The 21513-nt window shown below is 42.6% G+C and overlaps 1 protein-coding gene across 1 annotated transcript; it reads right to left on the reverse strand.

Annotated features, from left to right (window-relative positions):
- Positions 1-611: 611 nt before the first annotated feature.
- On the reverse strand, positions 612-3253 carry LOC144591235 (immunoglobulin kappa light chain-like). Its single transcript, XM_078395519.1, has 3 exons — positions 3107-3253; positions 2645-2983; positions 612-1225 (listed from the first exon to the last, which is right to left on the reverse strand). Exons 1-3 carry the CDS (start codon positions 3159-3161, stop codon positions 903-905), a joined length of 717 nt encoding a protein of 238 aa, XP_078251645.1. The 5' UTR covers positions 3162-3253; the 3' UTR covers positions 612-902.
- Between the last annotated feature and the right edge of the window lie 18260 nt (positions 3254-21513).

The raw sequence follows: 21513 nt of genomic DNA on the forward strand, positions 1-21513 counted from the left end.
GAAATGTAGTTTTAGCTTACGCACACGTCGCATCCTGATATGACAAAACGAATCTTCCAAACTTCTTTTCTTCACCAATTGGTTTTATTAAAGTAGCACAAATCATAGAGTAATTCATCAGTTTCCGTACTTTATCAACTGTTTCTTCTTCAAACAATAATTAGAAATCTTGCAATTATTACCGTGTGGTTCTTACAAATATAACCGGTGCGAGCGCATGGTAAAGAACACTATGCTCACCATCCTCCGAGTCTAAACTGACCCACAACCTCTGTCGACACACTAGCCTCCTCCCATCTAGACACTCCCAATTACGCATTGAGTCACACCCACAAGCAGGCAAAAAAGACATAAACTAGAAATATTAAAACATAGCCATAACACAATGACAATAACTGAATTAAGCATAAATGGCTCCTACATTGGAGTTGAGACCACGTTTGCGGTGCTTAGTTTAGAACGAGTGGCAGACTCACTACTGTTCTGCGATTGTAATTCGAGATCGAGATTGCGAGGAAAAATCAGCGTTTCTAGCTCAAATCTACAAGACGACACAGTCCATGTTAAGCCGTCATGTTTGAGGTCAGAAATAAACCAAAGAGAATCAGCAATGCATTTGACATTCGTTTTTAAACTTTATTCAACGTCTGCAAAGAATAGCTTGGATACAATAGCAACATACATGCTTTTGGTTAACGCAATTGAAACCACTTAATTCTTTATTCAAGAACTATATTCTTTCGAAAGAACTACATTTAAAGCGAACAAGTCACAAAAATAAAGGTTTCAACCACAAATGGCATTTCTTCACGAACATTCGGAAAGACGAAGACTAACTTTGACAAATGAAAGAACCTAATGGTGATTAACTAACTTTGTCGGGTCAGCTCTCGCTTCAAACATCAGATACAGCTGGATCTCAAGATATTTGTCTTAAGCGGGTTTGCCTGAGTCGCGTGTTTAACCACACAGGTGTAAAGCTCGTGTGCGTTCCAGACTAAGGCCGGCAGAGTCAGGTAACTGCTGAGACTGAACGTGTTGTCCTTATCCTGCTGAATCGGGCTTGTCTCAACGCCGCTATTTTTTGCACCGCCGTCGACGCTCCACTCAATGGCTACTGAGCCCGGGTTAAAGCCGTTCACCAAACACACCAGGGTGGCGGTGCCCTTTGAGGTAACTTCATCCGCTGAAGGCGGGAGGACCGTCACGATCGGCGCCCGGTGATCTGTTTAATAAGAAGTCACATTTAATTGGAGAATTGCTGTCGTTGAGATATCATATTTGCGGAAAATACAACTCGTTAAAGCACTCTTTTAATTCTTTGTAGAAATAAATCGTTTTATACTCGACCTATTTCAAACCATTATAGCGTGTTTAATCGGGGAAACAACAAATAAAGTACCGAAAGCAACTAAAATAGATCCTGTCTGCCCCACGCACAAACTCCGGGAAAGCAATTACGATAGATCATGGCTGCTTAGTTTTAGAAAACTGAATACATTAATATAACTTTAATAAACTGCATTTTACTACACGTCTCCGGCTTTACATTGATTTAAATATATCAGCAGATATAAACGATTCACGGTCGCGAAATTTATAATAACAGATTTAAACTTATTTAAATGTCGGCACCGATTGAGATGGAGGGTGGCGCTATTTATGTAGCGCAAAGACATAAGGAAATGACTATTTGAATGCCACGGTCACCGATTTGCAGATGTCGTCTTCAAGCAAGGATGACATTGTCGTTCGAATGTTTATTTATATTTGCAATGCACTGCAGCGTCGACGAACGGCTGCCCCAGGCATTAAACAAACGTGCGAAACATTCTCCTTTCGCATTTTGGGGAGAAATGATATCCTTGTAAACCGGAATTTTGTCAGTGTTCAATATCAACGTTGCTGACCTCCCCCCCCCCCTTCCCCCCCACCTTACCCAAGCAATTTTCTTTCATATCTCGACATTCATTATCACGCTTTGAAAAGTTCGCAGGGAATATTGTCGCCAATTATTGAAAGAACCATGCAACTTTAATTCGTTATCAACCCTCATCTGTTGACGATTTCAAAATCCGAGAGAACTGATACCATTCGCATTAGGAAGTACGCGACCATTATTGGGGCGAAACAAAATGGAAAATGGAAGAGATGCATTACATTTTCGAGTACATTAAATTCATGAAGCGCGGCCCTAAGCAATTCTGCGAATTGTAAAAAAAATATCTCGTTTGGAATCGCAGCTGCGCAATTTGTACTCTAATGGTGAGAATACGAGTAGATCGTGCTCGGGGGGGGTCATGGCTGTTTTGAAATGGCTTTGAGGTAGGAATGTGGCTCTGATCAGCAAAAACAATTATATAAAATATTTTGGTAATTCAACTGATGTACAACTGATGTACACAGAATACTTTTGTTGAGAAATTGATTGAATGTTAGTCTGTAAAAGCTCAAGACGAATCATTAGCTCGTCTTTGCGGTCATTTTACTGAGTTATGTCTGTATAGCGAGATCGCGCTATCTGCAATGAAAAACAGCGGGCACAATCAGGTATAATGTGAACTCACTTGACGTTAAATCAAGCAATACCTGCATTAAATTAACAAGAACACGGCGCGCTGTTCGCAGAATATATTTTACTTACCGCCAATACCCAGTCTCGTTCCTTTACCGAAATGTAAACCACTATCCCATTTGGCACAGTAATAGTCCGCAGCATCTTCCCGTTGAACGCTAGATATTGCGAATGTTACAGAGCTGCCCGACACCGAGATCGAGAAACGGTCTGGAATGTCCGTGCCTTTATAAATGGTACCTCCGCTATAATGGCAGAATAGATACTTAGGAGTTTTGCCAGGTATCTGCTGGTACCATGAGACTAAGGTAACGTCTGAACCCGATATGGTACAGGGTATTTGTACATTGTGTCCGGGAGAGGTGGACACCGACGGCTGTTGACTCACTGTAACTGCCGCGCTTACGTCTGAGAAAAGAGAAATATCAGGGGAAAAAAAGAAAATTGGTAAACGTGTTGAAGTGTGGGAGATAACCCCAAATTAATTGTGAACAGAAATAAGTATAATGTCCTGGAAAGTAAAATACTCACAAACTGCGCAAAACACCAACGCACCGACCACACGGATCCAATAAGACATTTTCATTAGCCGACTGAGCTCCGATAGGGCCGCAGTTTCCAGGTCAAAAGTGGCGTGTAATCTTGCTCTCTGGCTTCCTTTATAAATGGAATGACGAAATGTCACCGTGTGTTGATCTATCCAAACCAATCAAACCGGTATGCTCGTCGAAGCCAATCAGAAATCGCCAGTTGGTTCTTCAAAATATTCGCCACTGTGAAACATGCAGGTCTTATTTTAGAGATTTGTATTTCTAAATAGCTTCATACGTTCTGATACATGTCGCGGAATAAAAAGGATCGGCGCAGTTTCCCCTTCTTTATAAACAAACAATCTATAATTTTATGTATAACCCCTCCGCATATATATATTAAACAGATTGTCTGCGAGTTTTAAACATTATATTCGTTCACTGTTTAATCACAAATGAAAACGGAATAGAAATATTTTATCTAAACGGTCCAACTGAATCCGTTTCGCTGAATATAAGATGATGACAGTCACCTCCTCAGCGATGGTTTATTAAATATCATATTAAATCTAGATATCTTTGTAATTTTAGAAATCATAAATCTCACAGGCTGTACTTCTACTTGTGTATCATATAATTTAGAACGGACCAGAGGGCACAGAACATCACTACAAATATCAGTAAAGTTGCAGTTTTGGAGGCAATTGCGACTACTCGACGTGTGTTGTGCTTGTAAAAGCTTGTTACTTGTAATGCGCAGTAAATCGCAAAGCTTGCCACCACACAAAGTGGAAAGTTACCTGCACCAAATTAATGCATTTATGAGTGAAGTAAAAGAGGCCGTATTGGCTCTCACCGAACACTTCCAGAGTCTTTTCAACTTTGTAGTACGACAGGACGACAGGAATTTTACATACAGTACATCCATACTCAATTATAGTTTAATGGAATACAATGGCACTCCAGCTGTCAGGTAAAAAACTGACAAGGGAGAAATCCGAAGAGCGGTTTCCGGGAAATAACGTGTGAGAAAAATAATTATCATGAATAATTGTCCTTAAATTGTCATTAAACGAGATTAGATTAGCAGTGCACATGACTGGTTAACCATCCATTAACTTAACCGTTCATCCTTTCACCACTCCGTTTTCCCCATAACCTGCCTGGGATTTCCCAGGAAGCTCCGGTTTCCTGCAACACTACAAAGACAGTGGCTTGGTAAAATTATATAATGTCCCTAAAGTGTGTAGGATAGTGTTAATGTGCGGGGGCCGTCGATCAGTGGGCAGAAGGGCCTGTTTCTGCGCTGTATCTCTAAATTAAACTAAAGTGAATACAATATGTACCATCTGCAGAGTGAGCTCTAATTGAGCGCATAAACCACTTGCACGTTTACCCAAGGTTTATTCACACAGGTCCCCGCTCTCACCGCTCTCATCCTTCTCACACTGTTGCACGTTCTAAACTTTGCAACGTGCAATACCGTGAGCAAATGAACACGCGAAACATTGCACTGGCTCATGGCTGTTCATTATTACCTCCCCAAATGCCGGTCCGCAGATGCTACATTAGCCCCCGTAGAGTCAAGGAGAGTCGTAGAGTCATGGAGTGTGGAAACAGCCCCTTCAGCCCAACTTCCCCACATCGGCCAACATGTCCCATCTACACTAGGCCCACCTGCCCGTAATCGGTCCATGTCTCTCAAAACCTGTCATATCCATGTACCTATCTAACTGTTTCTTAAACGTTGGGGTAGTCCCTGGCTCAACTACCTTCCCTGGCTGCTTGTTCCATACACACACCACCCTTTGTTGGGAAAAAGTTACCCCTCAGATCCCTATTAAATATTTGCTCTGTCACCATAAACCTGGTCTTCGATTCAACTACTCTGGACAAGAGACTGTGCATCTCCCCGATCTATTCCTCTCATGATCCTATACACCTCTACAAGATTTCCCCTCGTCCGCGCTTCAAGGAATAGAATCCCAGCCTACTCAACCTTTTCATATATCTCAGACACTCTAGTCCTGGCAACATCCTGGTAAATCTACTCTGTACCCTCTGCAGCTTGACGACATCTTTACTATAAGATGGTGCCCAGAACTGAACGCAATACTCTAAGTGCGGCGTCACCAACGTCTTATACATCTGCCACATGATCTCCCAATTATACTCATTACTCTGTCTGATGAAGGCCAATATGCCAAAAGCCTTTTTGACCACCCGATTTGGAGGGACATGGACGTCAACTGCGTAGGTCCTGCCCACGTTCGACCTCCCAAAATGCAACACTTCACATTTCTCTGCATTAAATTCCATCAACCATTCCTCAGCCTACCTAGCCAATTGATCAAGATCCTGCTGCACTTTTTCACAACCATCTCCACCCACGTTTGTATCATCTGCAAATTTGCTAATCTTACCGTGTATGATCTCATTCAAATAATTTATATAGATGATAAACAGTAACGGGCCCAGCACCGAATCCCGCGGCACACCCCTTGTTATTCCAGCACTTTCTGTTTTATTCATGATTCCAACATCTACAGTTCCTTGTGTCGCTGTGTTCCCACTTTTGGATGGGCAATAAATTCTGCGTTCCCAGAGACGCAATCATGCTACAAATGAATAAAGATGGAGTTTAGATTGGCCAAGTGAAATTGAGCAGAGTGCATTGATGAAGGATTGGTTCATGTGTAACAGTCACGAAAGTGGACATGGTGTACCAATAAAACAGTGTTGATCCCACTGTATTTCCAGATGTCTATTGTTATATCTCAATTTTATTCTCAGAGACATCCGAGACTAGCTCGGCCCTTGATTTAATAAATAGCTCACCGTTACTTGAGTACGAAGAACAACAACTAGTTTTAAAACAGCGTTTACCTTTGTTTCTAGATCAGATTTATTGATTGTATAAATGAATGTTTCGATCCAGCTCACGAAACTCACCTTCATGAGACAGGGAGAAATACTTCACATTAGATCATAATCCCAAAAGATGCTAGGACTTTCGAGTTCTCCAGACCAACCATCGCAAACAGGAATCTGGAAGGGCAGAAATCCATGTGACTTATTACTTAGCGCCGTCTATATCAGTTAAGGCATAACGAGCAGAATGGCGTGAGATTTACTGCTTTATGAATATTTTCTATAATAAATATCATGTTGGAACCAAAATAATCTATCCCCATTCCATTTCATTTCAGTTCCCCACTCAATACCAAATTCTCAAGACTTCTCTGATATTGTTTAAAAAAGAGCAATATGACTGTGATGATATACTCGCCACATGTCGCGATGACTTCAGTTCCGACAACACTCAAGAGCGATATTTTACAGGATTAGGTTTTTATTTGAATGGCATAATCCCAATCTTTGTCTCTCTTTGCCACAAGTGCAACAAGCCCGCAGTCTGTACCATCTACAGAATGCATTCTAATCAGTCCTCCTTGTGTGTAACCTCAACAAAATTGTCACCAAGGCATACAAGAACCAAAGACGCATGATTCATAAGTTCATAAATTCATGTTCTGGCAGCAGAATTAGGCCATTCGGCCCATCAAGCCTACAGCCATTTAATCATGGTTGATCTATCTTACCCTCTCAACCCCATTCTCATGCCTTATCTCCGTACCCCCTGTCACCCGTACCAATCACGAATCTGTCAATCTCTGCATAAAAAATATTCAATTATTAAAGATGTAATTGCAACGCATTTGGAAAGCAGTGAAGGGTTCGGTCGAAGTCAGCCTGGATTTCTGAAGGGGAAATCATGCCTTTCTAATCTTCTGGAGATTTTGGAGGATGTAACAAGTAGAATGGAAATGGGAGAGCCAGTGGATGTGGTGTATCTGGACTTTCAAAAATCCTTTGACAAGGTTCCACACGAGATTAGTGTGCAAAATTAGACCACATGGTATTGGGGTTAGGGTATTGACATGGATAGAGAACTGGTTGGCAGACTGGAAGCAAAGAGAAGGAATTAATGACAGACAGTGACTATTGGGGTGCCGCAAGGCTCAGTGCTGGAACCCCAATTATTTACACGAGATATTAACAATTTAAATGAGGGAATTAAAAGTAACATCTCCAAGTTTGCGGATGACACAAAGCTAGATGGCAGATGCAGTGTAATGTGGATAAATGTGAGGTTATCCACTTTGGTGGCAAGAACAAGAAGGCAATTATGTCCTTGTACACCAGTCACTGAATGTAAGCATGCAAGTACAGTAGGCTGTGAAGAAAGGAAATGGCATGTTGTCCTTCATAGCGAGAGGATTTGCGTATTGGAGCAAGGAGGTCATACTACAGCTGTGCAGGGCCCTGATGAGACCACACCTGGAGTAGTGTGTGCAGTTTTGGTCTCTCTAAATTGAAGAAGGACATTCTTGCTATTGAGGGAGGGCAGCATAGGTTCACCAGGTTAATTCCCGGGATGGCGGGACTGACATATGATGAATGAATGGGACGACTGGGCTTGTATTCACTGACATTTGGAAGGATGAGAGGGGATCTTATAGAAACATATAAAATTCTTAACGGATTGGACAGACTAAACCCAGAAAAAAATGTTCCCGATGTTGGGGGTGTCCAGAAGCAGGGGTCACAGATTAAGTATAAGGGCCATTTAGGACTGCGATGAGGAAAAACACGCAAAGGGTTGTGAATCTGTCCAATTCCCTGCCACAGAAGGCAGTGGAGGCCAATTCATTGGATGTTTTCATGAGAGAGGTAGATATTGCTTTTGGAGCTAACGGAATGAAGGGATAATGGGGGGAAAGCAGGAACGGGGTACTGATTATGGATGATCAGCCATGGTCATATTGAATAGCGGTGCTGGCTCGAAGGGCCGAATAACCTATTCCTGTACCTATTTTCTATGTTTCTATGTATCTATGTAAAAATATCCACGGCCATCTATGGCAATCGATTCCAAAGATTCACCACCCTCTGTCTAAAAAAATCCTCATCATCTCCTTGCTAAAGATACATCCTTTAATGCTGAGGCAATGATCTCTGGCCTCAGACTCTTCCACCAGTGGAAACATCCTCTCCACGTTTACTGTATACAAACCTTTCACTATTCGGTAAGTTTCAATGAGGTTCCCCTTCATCCTAAACTCCAGCGAATGCAAGCCCAGTGCCTTTAAGCGCTCATCACATATTAACCCAAGTATTCCTGGGATCATTCTCGTAAATCTCCTCTGGACCCTCTCCAAAGCCAACACATATTTCCTCAGATATGGGGCCTAAAATTGCGCATAATACTCCAAATTTGGTCTGAACAGTTCCTTTAAAACCTCAGCATTACATCCATGTTTTGTATTCTAGCCCTCTCGGACTAAATCCCCTAGCATTGCATTCACGTTCCTTCCTACCGATGTGACTTGCAAATTAACTTTTTGGGAATCTGCAACAGCACTCCCAAATCCCTTTGCATCTCCGATTAGTGAATTATTTCCCCATTTAGAAAATAGTCTATGCCTTTATTCCTACGACGCAAAGACATGACTCCACACTTTGTTATGCTGCATTCCATCGCCCACTACTCAGCTCGCTCCCCAAACCTATTTAAGTCCTTCTGCAGAGTCCAGGAACTGCAGGTGCTGGTTTGCACTGGACGTTTGGTGCAGAAGCTGCCACCTATCCTTTGTCTCCAGAGATTCTGGCTGGCCATTGATTTACTTCAGCATTTTGTGTTTATCTTCCGCTTAATAATGTAGTTGTCTGCAAGGTCACTTCCAAGCACATCAAGGCTTGGAACTATATCATTTTTTACTCTTCCTTGATCCAACCTTTGGATTTATAACATGAATGGCATAACAAGATTATAGTTGATGAAGATAGACACAAAAAGCCGAAGTAGCTCAGCAGGTGAGACAGCATCAAGGTAGTTTATCATCAGCTTCGCAATGGCAGATAGGGATGGGCGATCTATGCATTATCGGACCAACAATCCATTAATCTCAAAAAGAAATACATGGATAGGGAGGAATTTAGCTAAAGAACTAAAAACCAACAATAGACATAAAAATACTGGAATAACTCAGCGAGTCAGGCTCCATCTCTGGAGAAAAACGATAGGTGATGTTTCGGATCGGAAGCCTTCTTCAGACTGAAAGTAGAGGTGGGGGTGGAAACAAGGCCAGAACAATCAGGGCTGGCAACAGATGACTTCGGGAAGGGTAGAACCCATAGTAGAACATTGTTGGCTGGGGAAAGGGTGACAACGAGAAGGATACAAGGATGAGGGGGGGGGGGTTGCAAGAGTAGCTTAAATTAGAGAAATCAACGGTCATACCACTGGTTTCAAAGTTGACAGAGGAACTATCTAAAGTTGGAGAAGTCAATGTTCATACCGTTGGGCTGCAAGCTACCCAAGCGAAATATGAGGTACTGTTCCTCCAATTTCCGGTGGGCCTCACTATGGCATTGGAGGAGGCCCATGACTGAAAGGTCAGACTGGGAGTGGGAGGGGGAGTTGAAGTTGAAGAGTTGGGTGTATTTATGGTTCATTTGTACAAAACTACGGTGATTTTGATGGTTTAATTGGCTTTTGCTTGCTGGCCCGCTTCGGTAATTGAGCGAGATTGTGATAATTAATAACAACCATTTTTTATTGTATTTGTTTGGGGGGGGGGGGACGAGGGAGAATGAAATGAAATGTATGATTTCTATAAGATTCAAGATTCAAGATTCAAGATAGCTTTATTTGTCATCCAAAAAAACGGATTTTTTGGACGAAATTCAGTCACCCACAGTCCAACAATAAAACATTAAATTAGGCAGATTACACAATAAAGCATTAAAATAGGCAAATTACACAACCCCAAAAACACACAAAAAAAAGAAACATCCATCACAGTGAGTCTCCTCCAGTCCTCTCCTCACTGTGATGGAAGGCCCCAATGTCTTTTCCCTTCCCCTGCCGTCTTCTCCCGCGGTCAGGTTGTTGTGGCTGCAGGCCACATAACTATCAGTAGATGATATGAAAAGTATTTGTGGGGTTTTCACCTCTTACTATACTAGTCCACGTATGCACGTTTGTTGACTTCTGAATGAGTCCTGCATGTACATGTGTAAGTAAAGTTGTGTGGTACAAAACTTAGTCACGAGTCTCCTGACTAATCATGTCCCTTCCGATTCCCATTACATTGGATAATTTTAATCAGTATTTGACATTCTAATTTTCAGTTATAATCGTGTGATTGTATAAATCAGTACAATATACTTGCACCATTTTCTTTTGCATTGCAACTTGTACTGGTATGTAATGGACATCCTTACAGATCGTCATTTGACAAGGTCCACGCAGCCGAAACATATAATAACTAAATGCCCAGCACTGAGATGCATTCTCGACTGCACAGAGATATTTACAGAACGACCACGGCGTCTACAGTTGCAGGCTTTCACATGGCCCGATTACAAGAATCGGCCATAGTCCGATTACTGTGAAAGTATTGGTTGGAATTGCCCCAAACAACATGATCACAATCTTACCCAAAGCTTGGGGTGGGCGATCATCTGATACACGCATTGTTAGGAAGAGTGGATTTTTTAAAACTTAGTTGATCCTGCGGATTGCATAATTGCGGATCGAGGATTTGCCATTCAAGAAGACTTGATGTTTCGCCAAACCTATTTAAAGATTCCCCCTCCTAGCGGTGGTTATCAGCAAGTGACCAGAGAAAAAGTACACAAAACCAAGAAGGTTGTCAATATCTGAATTCATGTTGAATGAGCCATAGGTCGTCTAAAGTGGTTTAACATTCTGAGAAACACTTTACCCATTTAGTTCCACATATCGATGATATTTTCACTGTCTGCGCAGCTTTATGTAATTTCACCATTGGTGTGTAAATGAGATTTGCACTTGCAGGTGATTTTGGTCAGAAATTCAATTTATGTTCAACCAGATTTGATATGAACTGAAATCCAGAACTCAATCAGTAAATTACAGAAGTTCACGCAACTCTTAATTTCTTTCATTTTATTTATTCATTTATCAACATTTTTTTCAGTGTACATTAGCCATTAAGTTCACTAGCAACGCTCTTTGTTTATCCCGAATGACCTTTGACAAATCCTTGCGTTTATCAAGATACCGAACTCGCTGATTGGGATGGACCCGTTGAGTTTAAAGCGATGAGGGCGATAAAAAGTACAGAAATTAACAAGAGCATGGACAAAACGGGAAAATTAAAAACAAAACACACACCTTATCAGACCACAGACACCCAGCCACACAAATAATTGATAGGTGAACAATATTAATTCTTATTTTGCTATCAGCGCTTAGCCTTGCAAATTATTCAATTGATAACAAATGGGATGTGGTAGATAAACATACAAATAATTTCATACAAATAAAAGTGTCGAAACAGCGAAACAAATTTGAAAGAGCAAGGCAGACAGATAGGTAATGTATACTTTAGTTGCAATCAAAAAGTCAGAAAACACTGAAAACTCTCAACAGGATAGTTAGCGTCGTGGAAAGAAAACAAATTCAGCTGGCATCCGGTGATAGAGAAAAACTATTTAGTTTTCAGTGTCAGAAAGGGTTGGGAGTGGTTTGGGGGGGGCGGTGTCGAGGACATGGTTTCTCTGATAGATTTTAACTGGGTGAACGGGCCAATTGCAAGCACATTACCGTATGTTTATCTGTCGATGTATTTTCTTGTTAATGGAGATGCTAAGGGACATGTTCTGCGGTACAGACTAAACGTAGAAAATAAAGAAAAGGAGCTAAAGAATGACCGGCAGAAATGACCAGCTCTGATAGAAGCAGAAGAAACGACTGAGTGGCCTAAAATGAGGAAATTTGATTCTGAATCGGGATAGCTGTAATGTTACATTAACAAATTCACAAGCTATAGGAGGAAAATTAGACCGTTCGGTCCATCGAGTCTACTCCGCATTCAATCATGGCTGAACTATGCCACCTGATCTGATTATCCTGCCTTCTCCCCATAACCCTTGACACCCGTTCTAATCAAGAATTTGTCTATCTCTGCTTTAAAAATATCCACTGATCCACTTATCAAAAATATCATAGGAAGCCACACAGAAAGGCTGAAATTGAAGCTCCGGATTCAATTTGCGGACTGGGTACTGCTGCTCCATTAAGCAATGCATGTTTGTTTCCTCGTATGTAAAGGGATGTGTACTGTGAACACAAAATTGGAAGAGTCCCATGATCACAGGACGGTAAGAAGATGGTAAAAGGTGAAAGCACAGGCGATGTATAATTCAATTGCAAGGGTAATTGGAGAGACAAGGCTCCATATATTTGTCAGCTTTTCTTCTGAACATTGTAGCTACTGTCCACGAGGGAACGTTACATGGCAGCTAGCAATCGCCCTTCATATAACTGCCCCTTCTGAACAATGCCGCTCCCCCTGCACCTTTCCTCAAAAATCTAATTTCAGGAACACAGCTCACTTTGAAAATTGGGGATCACCTTCCATGTGTTCTCACAAACGAGGCAGGTTTTGATGACTAAAATCCCCAGTGATGCTTTTGTAGAGCCTCACCCAGACTATGGAAACTGACGTTCGAAGGTCAATACCTCGAAAGTAGCATGAAAAACAATTTCTGCTAACCAACAACAGCAATCGACAGATTCTTGAACATGTCGCACATTGAGGTTACCTGGCGAACCAACGCACAAGGTTGCCAATGCGTTTTCCGTGAGACTGCCCAAACCTATTGGCACCAGAAGTGAAGGTTTGGAAGCATTCGTTCACAGGTCAACACTTAAAGTATCCACGTTGTGATCAGCAACTCAACATTGTTGTGAGCTGTGTGTGAGTAAGCGATGTGATTTGGTGTCCATATTCTCGGCGTACAGATCCAAGACCAAACTGTTGAAGCAAGCACTCTAATCTGAGCTCTATTGTAACATGATATTGTGAGGACAGAATAAATGTTTCAAGGGCATTTTGTACCCCCCCCCCCCCCCCCCCCCTCCTTGATAAAAATGTAACAGCGTCGCTTCGTTATGTATCTTTGGATTGCAGCCACTGAAAAAAGAAGTGGAACATCAAGTATGTTACTGACTACGTTAAGTCTCTTTGGCGGAAGTTAAAGCACGAGAAAAGAACAGAAGGAGAGCATCTATTCTAAAACCAGAATGATACATGTCTATTCCTCGCCTGAGCACCACTAGAGGTAGAGTAGAAATATGTCAAACCCGACATTGAAGTTTTATCCAGCCGAGATGGAGATTAAGAATCTCGGAACCTGGTGCCAAGATAACAACCTCCCCCTCAATGTCAGCATGACAAAGGAGAGTCTGGTTGACTTCGGGAAATGAAGCAGCGCACACACCAAGTGCATACATTGATGACGCCGATTAAAGTTGGTTGAAACCTTCACGTTTTTAGGAATGAATATCACCAGCAATTTGTCCTGGACCAGCCACATCGTAGCATTGGCCAATAAAGCACACCGGTGTCTCTACGTCCTTAGAAGGTTTAGTATGTTCGGAATGTACATAACAACCCTCACCAACTTCTACAAGTGCGCCGTAGAAAGCTTTTTTTTTATCGGGATACATCACGCCATGGTTTGGGAACAGCCTCATCCAAAACTGCAAGAAATTGCAGAGTTTTGGACGTAGCCAAGACCATTGCGGAAATCAAGCTCCCATCCACGGACTCCATCTACAGTTCACAATGCATTGCCAGGCCATCAGCATTACACAGGGCCAGTCTCACCTCGATCACTTTCTCTTCTCCTCTCTCCCAAGACGGAAGAGGTACAGAAGTTTGAAAACGCATACCTCCACATTCCAGGATAGTTTCTTCCCAGCAGTCATCAGGCAATTGCACCTTCCTCGCCAGCGGGAGTGCCGTTCTGACTCATTTGCGACCTTGTTATTAATCGGACCAGCACTTTATCTTGCACTAATTTACGTATTCTTAATCCTGTCTCGGAACACTGTGACCGTCTTGATTGTAGCAAGCCGGAACACTCGCGGCACGCAGCGGCTAGCAGGCCCGTCTCGCCGGCTGTGGACCGATCTCGGAGGACCCGACCGGTAAACGCGGCTCAACCTCCGGGGTCTCCGGCGGGTTCGAGCACCGACCCAGAGGCTCGACGGCGTCCGCCCAAAATCTCGCGGTCGGCGGGACCTCGCCTGAAGGCTCGATGATCGACGGGCATCGAGAAACCGCCCGAAGGCTCCGTAGACGGCGTAAGCGGGAGGGAATAGGAAACATCGGAAGCGAAGGGCAAAGACTGGTAGGAGGGTGAACCCGGGTAATGACTCCAGCGCCTTCTTGTAAGCTGCAGGAGATGCCCCCCGGGGTACAAAGATGGCCGGGCAAGAAGAGAGGGGTGTCCATTTGCCGGATTTGCTACAGAACATCAAAAAAATCACTGTGTAGTTGCTGCATATGGGACACATGAAGCTTCAATGACTATTGTAATCATGTCTAATCTTTTAGTTCACTGGGTAGCACGCAACAAAAAAAGCTTTTCACTATACCTCGCTGCACGTGACACTAATAAACAAAATTAAACTAAACTAAGGTGATGAAGAAGAATGATTAGTTCAAAATATAAGGGGATGTAAATGGAACTAAAGACATTTGGGAGTCCAGATTGCAATGATGCAGAAGTCTCAGACTTAACATTGTGCATTAGAGCCACTGTTGCGTGGATGAAGAAGAAATAGAAAGCACCATGGTTGGGGCAGGTCAGACTAGCATCAGCCTGAAGAAGGGTCACGACCCGAATCGTCACCCATTCCTTTTCTCCAGAGATTCTACCTGTCTCGCTGAGTTACTCCAGCATTTTGCGTCTATCTTTGGTGTAAACCAGCATCTGCAGTACCTCCCTGCACATTCCGTTTTATGAACTTGACAAAGGCACCAATGTCTGTGTTCAGTGAGCTGAGCGGAGAATAAGGGCGTTTTCTTGTTTCCAAAGTAATAATCTCAGGCTTACTGCCTGTGCCACGCGATAGTGAGAATAGGAATGGAGTGAGGTGGAGGATAAATACGTGGCTGAGGAACTGGTGCAGGGAGCAGGGTTTCAAGTTTCTGGATCATTGGGACTTCTTCTGGGGGAAGTATGACCTGTACAAAAAGGACGGGTTGCATCTGAACCCGAGGGGAACCAATATCCTGGCGGGGAGATTTGCTAAGGTAATTGCGGAGACTTTAAACTAGTACGGTTGGGGGGAGGGACTCAAACACAGATAGCTAATAGGCAGTGTGTGAGGCAGAAGGCAGAAAAGGGAAACACTCAGACCCAATATGTAGGAGAGAAAGAAGGGAAAATAAATAAACTGAGAATAAGAAATGATGGGTCCCTTAAATGTGTATATTTTAATGCTAGGAGCATTGTAAGAAAGGTGGATGAGCTTAGAGCCTGGATTGACATCTGGAAGTATGATGTTGTGGCGATCAGTGAAACATGGTTGCAGGAGGGTTGCGATTGGCAATTAAATATTCCAGGATTTCATTGTTTCAGATGTGATAGAATCGGAGGGGCAAGAGGTGGGGGTGTTGCATTGCTTGTCAGGGAGGATATCACAGCAGTGCTTTGGCAGGACAGACTAGAAGGCTCGATTAAGGAGGCTGTTTGGGTGGAACTCAGAAATGAGAAAGGTTTAGCAACACTTATAGGGGTGTATTATAGACCGCCAAATAGGGAACGAGAATTGGAAGAGCAAATATGTAAGGAGATAGCAGATATTAGTAGTAAGCACAGAGTGGTGATTGTGGGTGATTTCAATTTTCCGTATATAGACTGGGAATCACATTCTGTTAAAGGACTGGATGGTTTGGAGTTTGTAAAATGTGTGCAGGATAGTTTTTTGCAGCAATACGTAGAGGTGCCTACCAGAGAAGGGGCAGTGTTGGACCTCCTGTTAGGAAATGAGATGGGTCAGGTGACGGAGGTATGTGTTGAGGAGCACTTTGGGTCTAGTGATCATAATGCCATTAGTTTCAATATCATTATGGAGAAGGTCAAATCTGGACCAAGGGTTGAGATTTTGGATTGGAGAAAGGCTAATTTTGAGGAGATGAGAAAGGATTTAAAAGGAGTGAAATGGAAATTGTTGTTTTATGAAAAGGATATAATAGAGAAATGGAGGATATTTAAAGGTGAAATTTTGAGAGTACAGAGTCTTTATGTCCCTGTTCGGTGGAAAGGAAAGAATAATAATTTGAAAGAGCCGTGGTTTTCCAGGGAAATTGGACACTTGGTTCGGAAAAAGAGGGAGATATACAATAAATATAAGCGGCAGGGAGTAAATGAGGTTCTTGAGGAATATAAAGAATGTAAAAGGAATCTTAAAAAGGAAATTAGAAAAGCGAAAAAAAGATATGAGGCTGCTTTGGCAAGTAATGTAAAAGTAAACCCCAAGGGGTTCTACAGATATGTCAATAGCAAAAGGATAGTGAGGGATAAAATTGGTCCATTAGAGAGTCAGAGTGGACAGCTATGTGCTGAGCCGGAAGAAATGGGGGAGATATTAAACAATTTCTTTTCTTCGGTATTTACCGAGGAGAAGGATATTGAATTATGTGAGGTAAGCGAAACAAGTAGAGTAGTGATGGAAATTAGGAGGATTAAAGAAGAGGAGGTACGGACACTTTTGAAGAATATAAAAGTGGATAAGTCTCCAGGTCCTGATAGGATATTCCCTAGGACATTGAGGGAAGTTAGTGCAGAAATAGCAGGGGCTATGACGGAAATATTTCAAACGTCATTAGAAACAGGGATTGTGCCGGAAGATTGGCGCATTGCGCATGTTGTGCCTTTGTTTAAAAAAGGTTCTAAAAGTAAACCTAGCAATTATAGACCTATTAGTTTGACGTCTGTGGTGGGAAAATTAATGGAAAAGATACTTAGGGACAATATATATAATTATTTGGATAATCAAGGCCTGATTAGAAACAGTCAACATGGATTTGTGCCTGGAAGGTCATGTTTGACTAATCTTCTTGAATTTTTTGAAGAGGTTACCAGGGAAATTGATAAGGGCAAGGCTGTGGATGTTGTCTATATGGACTTCAGTAAGGCATTTGACAAGGTTCCACATGGAAGGTTGATTAAGAAGGTTAAATCGTTGGGTATTAATAGTGAGGTTGCAAGATGGATTCAACAATGGCTGAATGGGAGATACCAGAGGGTAACGGTTGACAATTGTATGTCAGGTTGGAGGCCAGTGTCTAGTGGAGTGCCCCAAGGATCTGTGTTGGGTCCACTGTTGTTTGTCATTTACATTAATGATCTGGATGATGGTGTGGCAAATTGGATTAGTAAATATGCAGATGATACTAAGATAGGTGGAGTAGTTGATAGTGAGGTAGATTTTCAAAGTCTACAGAGAGACTTGGGCCTTTTGGAAGGGTGGGCTGAAAGATGGCAGATGGAGTTTAATGCTGATAAGTGTGAGGTGCTGCATTTTGGTAGGACAAATCAAAATAGGACGTACAGGGTAAATGGTAGGGAATTGAGGAATGCAGTGGAACAGAGGGATCTGGGAATAACTGTGCATTGTTCCCTGAAGGTGGAATCTCATGTGGATAGGGTGGTGAAGAAGGCGTTTGGTATGCTTGCCTTTATAAATCAGAGCATCGAGTATAGAAGTTGGGATGTAATGTTGAAATTGTACAGGGCATTGGTGAGGCCGAATCTGGAGTATGGTGTGCAGTTCTGGTCGCCAAATTATAGGAAGGATGTCGACAAAATGGAGAGGGTACAGAGGAGATTTACTAAAATGTTGCCTGGGTTTCAGCACTTAGGCTACAGAGAGAGGTTGAACAGGTTGGGTCTTTATTCTTTCGAGCGTAGAAGGTTGATGGGGGACTTGATAGAGTTTTTTTTAATTTTGAGAGGGACGGAGAGAGTTGACGTGGGTAGGCTTTTCCCTTTGAGAGTGGGGAAGATTCCAACAAGGGGACATAGCTTCAGAATTGAGGGACAAAGGTTTAGGGGTAACATGAGGGGGAACTTCTTTACTCAGAGGGTTGTGGCTGTATGGAATGGGCTTCCGGTGGAAGTGGTGGAGGCTGGCTCGATTTTATTATTTAAGAGTAAATTGGATAGGTCTATGGATAGGAGGGGATTGGAGGGTTATGGTCTGAGTGCAGGTAGATGAGACTAGGTCAGGGAGAATGGTCGGCGTGGACTGGTAGGGCCGGACAGGCCTGTTTCCATGCTGTAGTTGTTATATGTTGTTATATGTTATATTGAGGCGGGATTGGCAAGGCACAGACATCTGAGTCCGTTTAAGAACTGATAACGTTCAAAGAGCCAGATGTGTGTTTGCCCTACGAGAAGTTTAGGAACTCTAGGGACGGAACATCACTACACATGCGAGTAGAGTTACAGTTTGTGGGAGGCAATTCTGATCACCTGGTGCGTATGTTGCTTGAGAGATGTCTGTTTTTACTGTAATGAGCAGGAAACGTTTGTCCAAAGAAGGGCACTTTCACTTAGCAAACAATGCTATTGCATCTGACTTCAATTAAGATGAAAATTGGAGATACGTTTGCTAGCAAGTTGGTACGCTTTCAGTATCATTGATATATAGTTTTTATCTTCAGTTAATGCAGTGTTATTTCTTCATTACAGGACCAGTCGGTGAAGTGCATTAGCAGTAAGGAACGATGCCTGCAAAATCACCCTCGGATCATCGTGCTCGTTGTTGTGTCCACCATCCGGGGAGAACAGGAGAAGATCACAAAGTAACACAGTGCTGTCACTGCAACCGAGGCCACAGGCAATTAAGCAGGAAAGGGTGAATGGCTGTTCAGAGATTTATATCAATTGGAGGCATTAATTTACTTCCTACAATATTGATGATGGAGAGGCGCATTAGCCACCACTTTTAAGAGTTGCTCTTGGCATTATGTTCAGCACGGACATTCTGTGTTTGGGTAGGTGGGACTAGCGCAGATGGAGCATCTTGCTGGGTGTGGACAAGTGGGCCGAAGGGCATGTTACAGTGCTGTAAGACTGCGTGGCTCTCGTCGTCGTGGCTATCCCTCGAGGTCGAGGATGATGGTCTAAGTTCCGTTGATTTTATGAACTCTCAGGTGGCTTATGAGTCCAAAATTGAGCGATTGAATCAAGTATCCACCGCTTCCGTGTCGGTTCTTGACTATGAGCTTCCAGCCATCACGTAGCCTGCTCCCGTCGCCCTTCCCCGATTGCCGAAAGTCATGAGTGAAGTTTTGTGCTTCTCACAGAACGAAGACTCCTGTGTGTGTGTGTGTTTGTTTGACGTGTACTTGAAGTTGCACTCCAAGAAGCACACGGACCTTCACAAATCAATCAACTAATTCCAATGGCAAGGGAACCAAGACGATTGGAGCTGATTGATCTGTCGCAGCCTTCATCCTTCACAGCCGTTGAGTTCAAGATAACTTCGTCCGCCTGGTCCGCCGTTGAGGTCTTGTAGGTCTGTGGTTTTACCGGGTGTGTGTTTAGTAGCAGATTGTAAGAGGTGTGTTATTTCACATTCAATCACTTGACCTCCCAATGGTAAATTCGGTGTTGTCTAGACAGATGTCACCAGTCACTGGTCCCATAAAGATTTCTGTATTAATCTCTATCCACCTCTAGCGCTTCCTCTTCCCGTCTGGCGCCACAACAACCACCCATACCATTGGGTTCGGCAGGCTCGATTATTTCAATGCTCTCTTGGGCAGCTTTGTATAAACTAACGCCAGGAGTGTCCACCGACGTAATCATTGCGCCTGATCACCCAATTCCCTTCAATTAAAATTCTTATCTGCCTGTGTAATTTCCTTCGTGGATTTTCCGCAAGCGTGTCTCTCTATAATTCCTGTCATTATTGCATTATTTCAAGTTTCCACCCGAAACGTTTACAGGATCTCGCCACTTGGAATTGTTAATTTTCAGCGCTAGCACTAGTTTCCGATTAGCAGCCCTACCTACTATCGACAGGACCAAGGATTCAAATGACCAAGTGCAGATGCTGTATAGCGCCTTTAAAATGCTTAGCACTCTTCTGGGCTATTGTCAAACAGAAAAAAATGCAGATTCATACGAAGAGGTGCTAGAAACCGAAATGTTAAAAAAAATACATACTAGAAATCTGAAATTTAAGTAAAAGCTGAATTAGTAGAAAACATTCAACAGATGGGGCAGCAGCTGGGGAGATGTAAGACAGCATTAGCATTTCATTCGGAGAATTTTTCATTAGCGATTAGGTCAAAGAAATAGGCTTTAGGAAATGTCTTAAAGGTGGAAGGGGAGTGGTGATGGAGACTCAGCGATGGAATTCCTGACGTTAGGTCCTCGAAAGCTGAAAGCATAACGCGCAATCGTGGAGAAACTAAACTCCAAGGTGTATACAAGGCTAGAATAAAAGAAGCGCGGATATAGTAATTGGTTATAGGGCCCTAAAAGTATATGAATGAATGAATGAATGAATGAATGAATGAATGAATTAATTAATTAATGAATGAATGAATGAATGAATGAATGAATGAATGAATGAATGGATGAATGGATGAATGAATGAATGAATGAATGAATGAATGAATGAATGAATGAATAAGTTTATTGGCCAAGTATGCATATACAAGGAATGTGTCTTGGTGCTCCGCTCACAAATTACAACACAAACATACAGTTAACAATTAAGAATAAAGCATAACCAATTCAAAACAATAAGGAGACACCATTACGGTCTAAACATGTGGGTGAAAATAAACCAGAGCAAAAAATAGATTACAGACTTTGGTTATTGAGCAGAACTATCACTCGTGGGGAAAAAAAGCTGTTTTTTTATGTCTGGCTGTGGCTGCTTTGACAGTCCGGGGTCGCCTTCCAGAGGGAAGTGCTTCGAAGAGTTTGTGGCCATGGTGAGAGGGGTCAGAGATGATCTTGTCTGCTCGCTTCCTGGCCCTTGCAGTGTACAGTTCGTCAATGAGGGGAAGGTTGTAGCAGATGGAAATGGGAGAGAGTGAAGGGGTTGGGGTGACGGAGAGATGGGAGTGGGTTCACATTGCAGATAATCCTTCAAAATGACCCTCTTACATTACTTAGGGGACCGCCAAGTATAATTTTTTGATTTTTTACTGAGGCCAGCATTTATTTTTGTATTGTAGGAAAGAACTGCAGATGCTGTTTTAAATCGAAGATAGACACAAATTCCTGGAGTAACTCAGCGGGACAGGTAGTGTCTCTGGAGCGAAGGAATGGGTGATGTTTCGGGTCGAGACCCTTCTTCCGACTGATCTGAATTATTTTTGTCGTGCGCCTGGCTTCAAAATATATCCCAATACTTCTTTGTAAGCTTATTTTTGCATCTGCGGTGTTTAGAACATTGCCCTTCTGCCGTAATACATTACCCAGCTATACAGCGTTTCATTGCATCAAAGTTGTTAGTGACTAGTGAATAGATTG

The sequence above is a fragment of the Rhinoraja longicauda genome, unplaced genomic scaffold (genome assembly GCF_053455715.1).
Source record: "Rhinoraja longicauda isolate Sanriku21f unplaced genomic scaffold, sRhiLon1.1 Scf000743, whole genome shotgun sequence".
Taxonomy (NCBI): domain Eukaryota; kingdom Metazoa; phylum Chordata; class Chondrichthyes; order Rajiformes; family Arhynchobatidae; genus Rhinoraja; species Rhinoraja longicauda.